The sequence below is a fragment of the Colobus angolensis genome, unplaced genomic scaffold, assembly GCF_000951035.1.
Source record: "Colobus angolensis palliatus isolate OR3802 unplaced genomic scaffold, Cang.pa_1.0 Scaffold24, whole genome shotgun sequence".
Taxonomy (NCBI): domain Eukaryota; kingdom Metazoa; phylum Chordata; class Mammalia; order Primates; family Cercopithecidae; genus Colobus; species Colobus angolensis.
The window spans coordinates 5,800,631-5,814,876 of record NW_012115599.1 but is presented as its reverse complement, the minus strand read 5'-3'; the positions used below and the strand labels follow the sequence as shown (position 1 = coordinate 5,814,876).

The 14,246-nt window shown below is 37.7% G+C and overlaps 1 protein-coding gene across 1 annotated transcript in view; it reads right to left on the bottom strand.

Annotated features, from left to right (window-relative positions):
* Positions 1–14,246, bottom strand: part of WDR92 (WD repeat domain 92) — a 129,292-nt gene that overhangs the window by 8,523 nt on the left and 106,523 nt on the right. Inside the window, 3 exon segments of the mRNA XM_011945276.1 lie at positions 2,005–2,106; positions 5,231–5,361; positions 6,934–7,034. Coding sequence (XP_011800666.1) covers positions 2,005–2,106; positions 5,231–5,361; positions 6,934–7,034 — 334 coding nt within the window.

The following is a 14,246-nucleotide window of genomic DNA, read 5'->3' as shown; positions in this document are numbered from 1 at the left end:
GGGCGAGGTGGCGGGCGCCTGTAGTCCCAGCTGCTTGGGAGGCTGAGGCAGGAGAATGGCATGAACCCGGGAGGCGGAGCTTGCAGTGAGCCGAGATCCCGTCACTGCACTCCAGGCTGGGCGACAGAGCAAGACTCCGTCTCAAAAACAAAAAAAAAAACTAATGCTTTATACTATATCTGCAAAGGCCAGCAGGCCAACTATAACTCAAACACAAAGGGGTCTCGGAGAATAAACACAGTTATACTTCTGTTGCTTTCTTGGCAGTAACTATATTTGAACGCAAACAGAAATTTTAAAACTAATTTATCTTGAAAAATGTTGTTCTGGTGTGATCCCATCTTTACAAGGAAATCTGAAAATAAGCTGTAGCACACTGTAACATATTTTTAGTAGATCATACCTGAAGTAAGTTTATAATCTGTAGTTAAACTCATCCTCCTGGAATTCAAGGATTTTTTCCAAGTACCTCTTGCTGAGGAAAGAGTGTTAAGTGAGAAGGAGGCCCCTGTCACTGTGCTAGGCTCTCTGGGCATCCTGTCCCCAAGCTTTCATTCTCTACTGCCTCTAACTTTGTTTTTCTCATAAACTCCAGCCCTGTGTTTCCACTGTGGGCCCCAACTAGATGGTACGCCATCATCTTTAACTCATGATGTCCCAAAATGACCTTACCATTTTCCTTTACAAATTATCCCACCCCTTGTATAATAACATCATTCACCCCACAATCAGCCTGAAAACTCAGTCATCTTGGACATAATCCTTTTCTTTGTTCTTCATAACCAAAAAAATTCCCCAATTCTATGTATTCTGCATAATATTATCTTCTGAATCATCCACTCTGCTCCCTTCTCAGTGCTTGTAACTTAGGTCTTCCCTGGAATACTGCAAAGAGCTCTTGAACTCATATTCACTGTGCCAGCCATCACTCCCGCCAAATACCATTAGTTCATTGTCCTAAAGCTCGGATTTCATCTCCTCCTTGCAAAAACCGTCAAAAACTTAGAACGATCTTCAGGCCATCCTAACATCTCTGGCCATTGTCCTGCGCTATCTCTAAGGATATTCCTACTATTATTCTCTTCTACCATCAGCCCTCCCTATCCATGGGTTCTACATCTATAGGCAACGAACCATGGATCGAAAATATTTGGAAAAAAATTCGCATCTACACTAAAAATATACAGACTTCTTGTGCTTGTCATTATTCCCTAAACAATACAACGACTGATGCAACATTTACATCATATTAGGTATTATAAGTAATCTAGAGGTGATTTAAAGTATACGGGAGGATGTGTTAAACCATTCATGAGAACTCTGCCCCCATTAATCTCCTCCCACGAGGCCCCACCTCCAACACTGGGGATTACAATTCGACATGAGATTTGGTGGGGACATAGATCCAAGCCATATCAAAGGGTAAATGTCATTAGTCTTACAAAATCAATATTCATTTTAAGTAAATTAATAAAGGAACACAGTTATCAAAATTTATAAGAAATAACTTTGCAATGGCAAACTCTTTTCTAGAAAATAAACATACCCTGTATACAGTGTAATGTATGATTTGTTAGGTTATCGTTTGCATCTGAGGCTTGGTTTATCCCCTTTAATGGTGTCTGATTTTAAATTAGGTCAATATTATCTAATTAAACAGAAACACATAATAACAAGCACAATTCTCAGCACTTTACATGTAATTAACTCACTGAATCTTCATGATGACACAACTAAGTAAATTCTATTATTAATTCCATTTTATAAATGAAACAACCAAGGAACAGATAACTTTGGTAACTTGCTCCAGGCCACACAGCCAATATACTTATTGCAGGTGAGAATTCAAATCCAGGATCTAGAGGCTGACACTAACCACCATGTATATTTGCCTCAGTAAATAATCCACAAAATAGACTATAAAGAGACTAGTGTGAAATTTATTGCAGGATCGTGCTTTTTACCATCTGATAATTCAAATGCAAGAATTCTTCAATAATTTACCAAATGCCACAGTCCAACAGTCTCTCTTGTTTTCTCCTTGTACAGGTTCCATATTAGCAACAGGATCATCTTTTTGCCTTGGGTCCCATACCTTCACAGTTCCTGCCATGCATAAAAGTGAGTTGGCAAAAATTCAAAAGTGAATGATCATGTTTCTTTTCTACATTCTTCTTCTATGACTTCCTGTGTACATGGCAATATGACAGATGTTATGACATCTGAAAATATCCACATTGTTCTGACTTCTAATTGGGTAAGTTTTACTTAATATCAGAGATATCACCCATATGTGACCATCTGGCTTGGTTTCCAAATTACTAGACACACAGAAAAGCCAACAAGTGTTCCTAAGTTATCTACAAGTGATGACTGACAAGGCAAATGTGAATGTTATGTAATTCAAATCATGAGCCTAAAACAAATGTGTTATTTATTAGGGAAAATACCAGTGTTGCTTTCATTTTTGCTTTTTTCCTTACTACCCATTTAACCATTGGCATGAATACACTCTAATTTTGAATTAATGGTTTCTTATGTTGTGAGTTCTAGAATACTATTTCTTTTCTTTTTTTTGAGATGGAGTCTTACTCTGTCACCCAGGAGTGCAGTGGCATGATCTTGGCTCACTGCAACCTCCGCCTCCCAGGTGCAAGCGATTCTCTATCCTCAGTCTCCCGAGTAGCTGGGACTACAGGCGCCCACCGCCACGCCCAGCTAAGTTTTGTATTTTTTTAGTAGAGATGGGGTTTTGCCATGTTGGCCAGGCTGGTCTTAAACTCCTGACCTCAGGTGATCCACCTGCCTCGGCCTCCCAAAGTGCTGAGATTACAGGCATGAGCCACTGTGCCTGGTCTAGAATACTATTTCATATACAATTAAGTTTAATTTTCCTGTGGCAATAGTGAAGAGGAAAATGTTAAATAAAACCAACAAATTCCCAATTTAATTTCAACCTCCTCGTTTTAATTCATGTTATGGGACTACTTACTAAAATAGTGTCACTACCTACAAGAAATGCAAATGTATGTAATAAAATGGCTAAAAGGCAAGTACCTGAGAGAGAATAAGAAAAGGGCAAAAAAAAAAAAAATCCTTAAAAGGAAAATAACTCAGGAAAGGTGGAGGTACAACATTAGATTTACCTCCAGGGATAAAATAAAGATCATTAAGAGGTTGCTTGACTTTAATATTTATTTATTTAGAGACAAGGTCTTGCTCTGTCACCCAGGATAGAGTGCAGTCATGCAATCATGGTTCACCGCAGCCTCGACCTCCTGGGTCCAAGTGATCCTCCTACCTCAGCCTCCCAAGTAGCTGGGACTATACCACCATGCCTGGCTAATTTTTAAAGTTTTTGTAAAGATGGCATCTCCCTATGTTGCCCAAGCTGGTTTCGAGTGATCTTCCCACCTCAGCCTCCCAAGTGCTGGGATTACAGAGATGAGCCACTGCACCCAGCAAAAGCCTGTTTAAAAAAAAAAAGAAAAAAAAAAAACCCATATATAGAGACAAGAGATTATCTTTCTCTACAAGATTTATACACATTGATAAGATTTACAGTAATTTTGCAAAAGATAAATGAGTAAAAAACACAGACTATTCATAAAACAAAATTAACTAGTAAATATAGAAAAAACACAAATTGGAAAGGAATACCATTTTGTCTACAAAATAAGATAGAAAAAAAGAAAATCAATGCTAACAGAGTAGACTTGAAATCTACCTCATCTACTGTAGCTGAGTATAAATAAGTACTTTGGAACGTTTGCCAATAAATTTTAAACTTTTTTTTTTTTTTTTTTTTTAGATTGTATTTTTATTGTTTTTTTTTTTTTTTTTTTGAGATGGAGTCCCACTCTGTTGCCCAGGCTGGAGTGCAGTGGTGCGATCTCAGCTCACTTCAACCTCCCACTGCCAGGTTCAAGCAAAACTTGTGCCTCAGCCTCCTGAGTAGCTGGGATTACAGATGTGTGCCACCACACCTGGCTAATTTTTGTATTTTAGTAGAGACAGGGTTTCACTACGCTGCCCACGCTGGTCTCAAACTCCTGGTCTCAAGTTATCCGTCTGCTTCGGCCTCCCAAAGTTGTGGGATTATAGGCGTGAACGACTGTACCTGGCCCAATAAATTTTTTAAAAAATCATAAAATAAAATATGTTTATTCCAAAAGAGTTACACATATGACAATACTCATTTACTCATTATTTTTAAGCCACTCTCATAAGACAACAAAAAAAGCAAACTGAAGGCTTATAGGGGAATGGTTAAGTATGGCCATATGATGGAATATTATATAGTCATTAAAATGATAACTGTGGAAACAGTAATATGTGCATATGACAAAACATTAAATGAAAAAAGTTTCTAAGATACACATTCATATTCACACTTACAACTATGCAAAATTATATATAAGACCTAAAAGGAAAAGAAAAATCTAATGGTTGTGGTAGCGTGGTAGACTGAATATTATTTTTTCCCTCTATACTCAATATTGCTTTTATGAGTAAAAAAAAATAAGTGATTTCTAAAACACAGCTGCTCTTGAGTACCTATTAGAAAATTATATCTCACTTTTCTTTTAAAGCAATTTCTTCATGGTCTTGAGCAGCCATTAAACAACTAGCCAAATCAATTATAATAGGTACCAAATTTCTCGTGTACCCCTCGTGAAGCAATAACATTTCTGACTCTATTAAAGTCATGCAGTACCACTTTGGACACCAAAAGACCTGGCCCTTCCTTGTTGGTCACTGCAGGGTGGAAGAGCTGAGCTGGTGCCTTTGGAACTCTCCAGTGGATGGATCACAGAACTTCAGTTTTCAACCAGCTGTCAATATGACAGTTTTCACAAGTACTAACTCTGCCTTTTAAAAAAAGAAAATGAAAACCTGCCACCCACATTATATCGTCAGCTGCCTCAAAAGCCTGTAAAGACATTTTAAATCCTTTAGGGTTCAGAGGAAACCATCATTGTTAGTAGTTGAACCAGCTCAACACTAAAATAGTGTTAAGAAGTGCTTTGAATCTATCTCCAAATACCCAAAAGTCTGAAACAATCGAGAGATAAGCAATCAAACTTGCCTGTTAAAAAAGTAGCAGCAAGACTGTTAGATTTAGGGAGTCAAGGTAACTGAAGGGGATTTTTACTCAGAGAGCATGTACTGCTGCATAGAGATTTCCATTAAAATAAATAAACAAAATACATAGAATACATGGACTCACCATCTCGGCTGCCGGTCACAATTTCAGGTGCTCCTTCTCCAATTCCTAGTCCACCTACGCCATCTATGGCATTTATAATTTCTTTATGGCCCTTTACAGAATATACTGGCATCTCTGGAGCTTCTAAATTCCTAAACAACAAACACAGCTTTTTACACCACATGTCCCAAACATTTAAGTCTGCTACTGAAATTCAAAAATACATATTACAGTTAGATTTTTTTTTGTATAGAAATTAAGGTTTTGCTATGAAGATAGTTTATACATTTATTTACACTTCTGAAATTTTCTCTCTATTCAGCTTCTTTCAAGTCCCCAATGAGAACTGTCATCATTCAACTTGAAATTCCAATCCTGAGCTCACTATACGTAGTGTTCAAAGACGATCTATCCAAGACCCCCATAGATGAATTACCAGGTATGCTTGTTGATAAATGTGGACTCAAGGGCTTCTCCCCAAACATAAGGAATCAGAATCTCAGATGGGTCCCCAAAACAATGACTGTGGTACACTGACGTGTGAAAACATACTGCTTCAAATATACAGTAAAACCCAGGGAGGTCAAGGCTGCAGTGAGATTAAACAAGATTGTGGTTCTACTTGAAATGACTATTTTACTATTTTATAGACTTTAAAACATTATTTTTTAACATGAAATTATAAGATTTATCAATGAAAGTAAGTTGGTAATATCTGTACTATACTAGGAAACTGTATTAGAAAGATGGTCAATGGTACTATTTAATATTTTGAATACTCTTGTGTTGAAATATATTTATTTTTCAAAATAGCATTCAAACTTGCCTCTCTCCCAGTATCTCTCAAAGCTATGACAAAGCATCTAAGAACTAACGAATACATGTTAATTTAATTATTAAGCAGTTAAAGCAAGGAGAAATTAAAATAGTTTCATTTTGTTTAATGTTATGATTCTAAGACAGATAAATATGTTAAAGTAATGTAATTATAAAGTAGCAGGTTCTAAGTGAGACTCAAGAAAGGTCATGTTAGAAAACATGATGCAGGAAAGATAGTTTTTCTAGAACACTCTAGAACTTTCTCCATAATATTTTAGAACACTGCTGTATACTATAAATGATTACAATAATAGATTTTCCTGCAAAGTAATTAAAAAGGAATTTCAATTCATTCCACTCTAAATAAGAAACAACTCTAGGTAAAATATGAAAACGGCATTTGGCAGAATTGTGATTTTGCCCATTCAAAACAAGTTTATTTTGATTTGTTCAACAGATATGCTTCTAAAAAGTTGTGCTTGTTAAAGCTTGAAAAAACAAACATTCTGCAGTGCTAAATCTATTGCTGAAATATAAATAATTAATACTTTTTCAATGTTATTCATGTGCATTTTTATATACTGTATTTTTAAAGTTGGAGGGGGAATAGACCTTTATTTACAAATACACAGCATTAAATGCTAGCACCAAACAGCGTGTGTGAAAATAAGCATTGATAATATTATCCAAAATATCTAAAGAAAAATAGGTTAGTATTTTTAAATGGATTTTGAATATGAAATCTAGAAATATGTATTAAGAGATAATTCTCATATTTTTATATTAAAATTGAACATATAAAGAAAGATTTTAAAATTAAAATTCTGTCTTTCAGAGAAAGAGTAATAAAACTATCAAATAAATTGCCTGTCTCATCTGTCTGAATACTGACTAAATCATCTTACCATATATGAAGGTTTCCACCAAAATCTCCAGTAGCTAAATATCTCTGCTGTAAAGATGTTGCACCAAATGTTCCACATTTGATAGGTTTGGCCTTTTCAATCTTGATAGAAAGGAGGAAGACATGATATATTATTTACGTAAGCAGATATTTATAATCTATTAATATCATATTTACGGCTCTATTATGGCATTTAAATAAGACAATATAAAAGGCAATTAAAACATCTTCTGATGAAAATAATCATACAGTTTTTCCTTTAGTCATTTTTCTTTAAAGTATGTAACTGTCAAAAAGAAAAAGTGTTAATTTGCCTTTCCTCTCTTCTCACTAATGAGACATTCTCAAATGCTGACAGCTCTACAATCTCTATTGCAGATATGAAAGTTTCAGCATTTCATGTGATATTCTTTAAGATCCTCAGCAGAAATGAGAACATAATGAAGATATTATCTTTCCAGATGGTTATGGGAACAAAAATGTTACGTGTCTCTTATAGTATTCCCTGCAGAACCCTATAAACTAAAGATGTTTATGTCCCACTTTCTCTGGGGCCTTTTCAATGCAGAGAGATTTATAAACCTGTGTGTATCAAGGCACTATATTGGTATGGATCAGCCAATCTTTTAAGGTTTCTTTACTTTAAAAGGCTACTGCTCCAAGTATCATATATAATCACATTAGTAAAACAATACCATACAAATATATTATTTAAGGTATGGGGCTTATGGAAATCAGGTGAAGAATGACTATGTAGCCAAAAAGGTCCTTGGAAAGGATCTAATACAATACTCTCCTGTCATAAAAGGAGACCAAAGCATAGGGCTTTACAGATTTGCCCAACTCATACAACATTCAACATTTAATGGTTGCTACTACATGCAAGTCACTGAACTAGGCAAAAAAGGATACAAAGATGAATGAGGTTGGCCAGTCCCTCAAAAAGCTAACAACTCAAATATCAGTTCCCATCTGGTTGCTCCAAAATATACATATTCATTATACTACTCCTACACCTCCCTGGGTCTTCTATTCACCTTCTTTTACTTCCTGATGTTTCTGGTTTCTCCACGGCCCCTCCCGCCGCCAACTCTACCTGCCCAGGTCACTAAAGTCCCTTCTACAGTCTAACTGCTTTTCCTGCTGCCTTGGCTCCTGAGATCTCTGGAATCTGCAATTAGATGAGGCCACTGATGTCTGTCCCACCCCACACTCTTGCCATATAACACTTCCCATTGAGTGTCAGCCTCAATGGGGCAAAACTATCCCTCTTGGTCTCTAACAATTTTTACATTTTTAAATTCTTAATGTTTATAAAAGTAATACCTGCTCCCTATAAAAATTCAAACAAAACAAAAGGATGGAAGGAAAAAGTGAGTCCCTTTAACACTTTCCAGAAGTAATCCCCATCCTTCTAGATCTTCTACGCATTTACAAACACGTGTTTGTTTCAATACAAGGCAAATCACCGTACACTGTCGTTTGATTTGTTTCACTTAACAATACATCTAGATAAACTTTATTCCTTTTGCAGGGTTCTCCAGTTTCCAGGACATCTCCCCTTGTAACTCTGCAGTTTTCATCCCTCCCAGGTTGGCCTGTTTCAAATAATTTTAAAAATAATTTCCCTGCCTCTTTCAGTGTTTATCCAGGTATTTCCATATAGGTATACATACCAATTTCCATGAATAAAATAAAAGTCACTTAACACAAACTATAACAACTTTTTTTCTCTGATTCAGAAGATACCATTATATGGCATAGGGCTTTGGAAACTCCCAGACTGTTGAACTTTCCTACTATTTGTGATCTGGATAAATTGGAGTTACTATGGCCAAGTCTAAAAGCATTCATACCCTCCTCAGAATTGTCTAGTTAATGAAATCAGTCATCTACAGTAACGTCTGTAAAAGACCCTACTGATGAGAAGCACAGAACCACAGAATGTTTCTCTTTTTAATGCACAAGTGGTCTGAGATGGCATCAGTTATTCACTGCACCAGAAAATTAATACTCGTTTATTCCCATTTTCCCCCAATTTTATGAAAAAGAGTATCTTAAAATGGGGCAACACAGAGGATCAAAATTTTGTCAACTTAACAACACACACAGTTTCTAACTCCAATTTATGTTTTCCTCACCTTTCCGCTCTCCTCAAAGTACCTAAAAATATATTAATAGTGCTGGCCGGGCACGGTGGCTCACGCCTGTAATCCCAGCACTTTGGGAGGCCGAGACAGGCGGATCACAAGGTCAGGAGATCGAGACCATCCTGGCTAACACGGTGAAACCCCGTCTCTACTAAAAATACAAAAAACTAGCCGGGCGCGGTGGCGGGCGCCTGCAGTCCCAGCTACGCGGGAGGCTGAGGCAGGAGAATGGCGTGAACCCGGGAGGCGGAGCTTGCAGTGAGATTGCGCCACTGCACTCCAGCCTGGGTGACAGAGCGAGACTCCGTCTCAAAAAAAAAAAAAAACTATATATATATAGTTATAGATAAGTGCTAAAGCACTTAATCACTATTAGGGCATGATTTCTACGGTGAAATTAATTCAGAGTTCCAACCTACACCAACTGATGAAACAGTTATCCACCTCTCCCTCCCCTTGGTCTCACACTGAACCTGGGTTTTGCCAGCTCTAAGTCATTGATAATGGCTTCCGTGTTCTGAGGCAGAGGGTGGAAGCAGACCCTCTGAGGTAAGAAGCTGGTAGTCCTGATGCACAGCAATGTGGTTCCAGGAGACAGGGGATTAGAAGCTGTGCAGAGCTTCCATCATCTATTGTCCCAAATCTCTGGGAACATTTTTCTCAGAGAAGCACTGGGAAGACTGGTCACCCATTTTCTTCCCCCCAGCCAACTAAAGCATTCTGCTTCCCAGAATTCCACTGCTATCCCCTAAAACCTCTGATGAGGGTTTCTGTGCTTCCTAGGCCATGGAAGAGGTAAAAACTAACCTACACTCTTTGGTCCCTACAGTCTTCTAAAATTTTACAGTTGGTAATAAAAAACTGGAAGCAAAAACTTTCCTCCCTGTTATTCTTTCACTCAGCTTTCACTTTTAGACCCTGTAGACTACAGAATCTCAAACTATACTCCTGGAACACACTGATCTTCTGTTACTAACATAATACATTAATTAGAAAATTCGCCAAGAACAAAAGCCGATGGATGTGTTTTTTTCAAATTTTAAAGTTTTTTAAAAAAATAATTTTCTTAGCTTGCCTGGTAGAAAATACTAGCAAATGAACACCAGTTAAAAAAACTTGGACCATGCGCAATGGCTCATGCCTGTAATCTCAGCACTTTGGGAGCCCAAGGAGGATGGATCACTTGAGGTCAGGAGTTCAAGACCAGCCTGGCCAAAATGGCGAAACCCCATCTCTACTAAAACTACAAAAATTCGCCAGGTGTGGTGGTGGACACCTGTAATCCCAGCTACTGGGGAGGCTGAGGCAGGAGAACTGCTTGAACCCAGAGAGCAGAGGTTGCAGTAAGCCAAGAGCGCACCACCACTCTCCAGCCTGGGTGACAGAGAGAGATTCCGTTTCAAAAAATAAATAAATAAATAAAATAAAATAAAACAAAACAAAAAAATTAATAAAAATAAAAAAGTTAAGACTTAAAAACTGTGTGGTTACTTGTGATATAAAAATCAGAATATCTATATGTACATAGAGTCAGATTTTTCTGCTGAAAATCTCTTCCCTGTGCAAAGATGGAACTGACTACTCCAATATTTTATGGTGTTCCAAAAACAGCACTGCAATGTACAGATTCTTTGACACCTGTACAAAAATATTTTATTCACGCAATTATGTCCCCCTTTCTAAAATGTGAGCACCATGACAGCAGAGCCTTGCCTAATTTTTTTAACGCATAGCAGGCACTCAACATCTGTTGAATGAAGGTATAAATGACCATCCATGAATCTCTCAGCCCTGAGACTAGGGACGGACAAACCAGGGCTGGAGTTCACTTTCTTTGTTCTCTTTTCTCCTACCGTACTTTCATGTGCCAGGGTTCTGACAAACTGTTCAGTTTCTGGTGTCACTGACATGCAATCATGAAAATAGCATCCAGCTATTGAATACCTACATATCAGATACGTTTTAGATATTCTTCCAGTCTAGACCATCCCTTTTCTAATATATAGAACACTGCAAACTAAGTGTTCAGAACACCACTTTCAAGATGACAAAACAGGTTCAGAGGACTGAGTGACTTGCCTAAGGTCCCAAGAGCCAGGTAGAACCTAGGCTTTTTCTTTTAAACTAGGCTGCCTCCAGGTTTATATGTAAATCGATTAAATAAATATTTTATTATTGGAGTCCTCATTCTGTAAACCTGAGAGTTATTGGAAGTATCAAAGGAATGTTCCAATCTTGATTGCTAAGGTAAATGGTACAATGGCATGAATTAAACCTACTTTCAGATCTCTGTCCTTTGGTTTTTACCTTCATTCATGTCTTTACAAGATATAAATATAAGATATTATGCTTCCCTCATGTTCTTTGTTCTTTTCTTATATTAAAGAAACTCAAAGATATTTATAGACACTAGTGGTCTGTTGTGTAAGAACCAAATTAAACTCAAATTGTACATCTTGAACATATTAAACGTATTAAAACTGATCATTTGTGTGCACTGAGGACTGCACTTTGCTCAGAAGGGCTGAGCTCTGTTGGCAAACGGACTTACAAAGTAGGCATGTTTCCTCTTTCCTCAGACATTCATGGAAATAATAATAATAGCTAAATTAACAGGACAAAGGTGAAGCTAATTTTTCATAGTTCACAAAAGGGTTCCCTCTTTGCCCCGTTAGATAGTTTATCTATGGAAAAGAAAAGATGAAAATAAGTTGGTGGTAAATCAAAATTTTTCTTGCTAGAAAACTAACTGGCAAAAAAAAAAAAAAGTTCTATCTTGCAAAAGTTGTTCAACAAAGAAAATCTGTATATACTAACAATTTTTGCTATATGATACTGAAAATGGCCATCAATGATGCTCATAATTGACCTAGCTGTTCGTTTTCTTGCTATAATAAGAAGTTAAAATGATTAAAGAAGCTCAAGATCAATAATTTCTGTGTGAGCTATTTTTGTTCTGCATGTGGGTGGGTCTAGTACAGCTTGTCAGTACTTCCTCCTCCACATCCTGGCAATACTTAATTAACATTAAAAGATCTAGCCAACCAAATGCTAACAAGCAGTAAATTCAGTAGCACAGGGACTAAAAAAGCAGAATTTTATTAGCTTATTGCTTTTTTTTTTAATATAAACATCTACAACTGTGATTCCATTTTTCAGGGCCATCCCTAGTCCATATGGTATCTTTGTGCCAATTAGAAAAAAGTTGCCCTTTAGAGGCTGATGAAGCCTCACACATGTAAGCCTTAATGAAGGAAAAAGAGCTTTTAACTCCCATTTGAGCACTCAGCCAGACACCTTTGTGTGGTGCAAAAAACTGCTCAACTGAACACAGAGGCCTTGCCCTCCATTCTTTATCTATCCTTTTAGAACTAAGATAAAGAAGACTTCAACAAAGACTGATACGCTTCCTTTACATCTTTTTTCTTAGATGCACGGGCTTTGCGAGCTCCAAGTCAGTGATAAATTTAAAAAAAAAAGAAAGATGCATGAGCTTTGAAGCACATGACTTAGGGGTAGCTCTACAATGATAAATCAAGTCTGTTTCCTAGTATTTTAATAAGTGAACCATCTAGCTCAATGGTTCTCAGCCCTGGGACTCATTAGAATCACCTCGCAGAAGTTTTAAAAAATTCTGATTTCTAAACCTTACTTAGATGCAATAAAGACGTACCACTGTGTCAGAATTTCTAGGGGTGGGACCAAGGCACAAATGTTTTAAAACACACACACATACACACAAGCCACAAAATGCACTCAAATGATCCTGATGCACAGTAAGGAGTGGGAGTTACTGGAACAGTATTTAACCTATATTTTTAATCTTTTTTTCCATTGCACCAGAGCAGCCAAATACAATGTAAGTTCTTTTTTGTTTTGGTTTGGTTTTTAGATAGAGTCTTCCTCTGTTGTCAGGCTGGAGTGCAACGGCAGATCTCGGCTCACTGCAACTTCCGCCTCCCGGGTTCAAGTGATTCTCGTGCCTCAGCCTCCTGAGTAGCTGGGATTACAGGCACGCACCACCACGCCCAGCTAATTTTTGTATTTTTAGTAGAGATGGGGTTTCACCATGTTGGCCAGGATGGTCTCACTCTCCTGACCTTGTGATCCGCCCGCCTCAGCCTCCCTTAGTGCTGGGATTACAGGCATGAGCACCGCACCCGGCCCACTGTAAGTTCTAAAAGGTATTTCTGTATTAGTTGTACCCTCTTTTTGGACAGTAGGCTTTTTAGAAGAAAGGACTCAACTGTTAAATATCTTTGGTCCTTGTGAAACACAGTACCTTGAAATAGTGTGTTCTCAGACAATTCATGGTAGAAAAAAAAGATCTAAATGATCCAGGTGAAAACACACTTAGTGGTTATTCCTGGCATTGAGATTATGGGTGATATTTCATTTTCCTATTTTCTAAATGTTCTCTCATGAATACATATTACTTTTGCTGCAAAAGAAAATTATCTTTTTAAAATTTGCTGAAACTCCCCAGAGTCTCTACGAAAGACAAAGTACTCTATTCCACTTGATGGAGTAAGTGTACTTTTGAAATACGTACAAATCATATATTTTCATTTTATTATTTTTTGAGACAGGATCTCTCTCTGTCACCCAGGATGGAGTGCAGTGGTGCGAACATGGTAGCCTTGACCTCCTGGGCTCAAGAGATCCTCCCACCACAGCCTCCCAAGTAGCTGGGACTACAAGCTCGCATCACTATGCCCAGCTAATTTTTGTATTCTTTCTTATACAAAAAGTAGAGACGGGGTTTCGCCATGTTGCCCAGGTTGGTCTTGAATTCCTGGGCTCAAGCAATCCACCCCTCTGCCTCTCAAAGTGTTGAGATTGCAGGCGTTAGCCACTGCACCAGGCCTGTTCTTATTTTAAAAAGTCACAAGTCTGAGCCCTGATCCTGCCACTGCACTCCATCCTAGGCAAGAGTGAGACCCTGTCTCAAAAAAAAGAAAAAAGAAAAAAGAAAAACAATCATGTCCCATTTTTCTTTGAAAAAGGAATAAATGGCCAGGCGCGATGGCTCATCTCTGTAATCCCAGCACTTTGGGAGGCCGAGCTGAGTGGATCACCTGAGGTCAGGAGTTTGAGACCAGCCTGACCAACATGGTGAAACCCCATCTCTATTAAAAATACAAAACAATTAGCTGGGCATGGT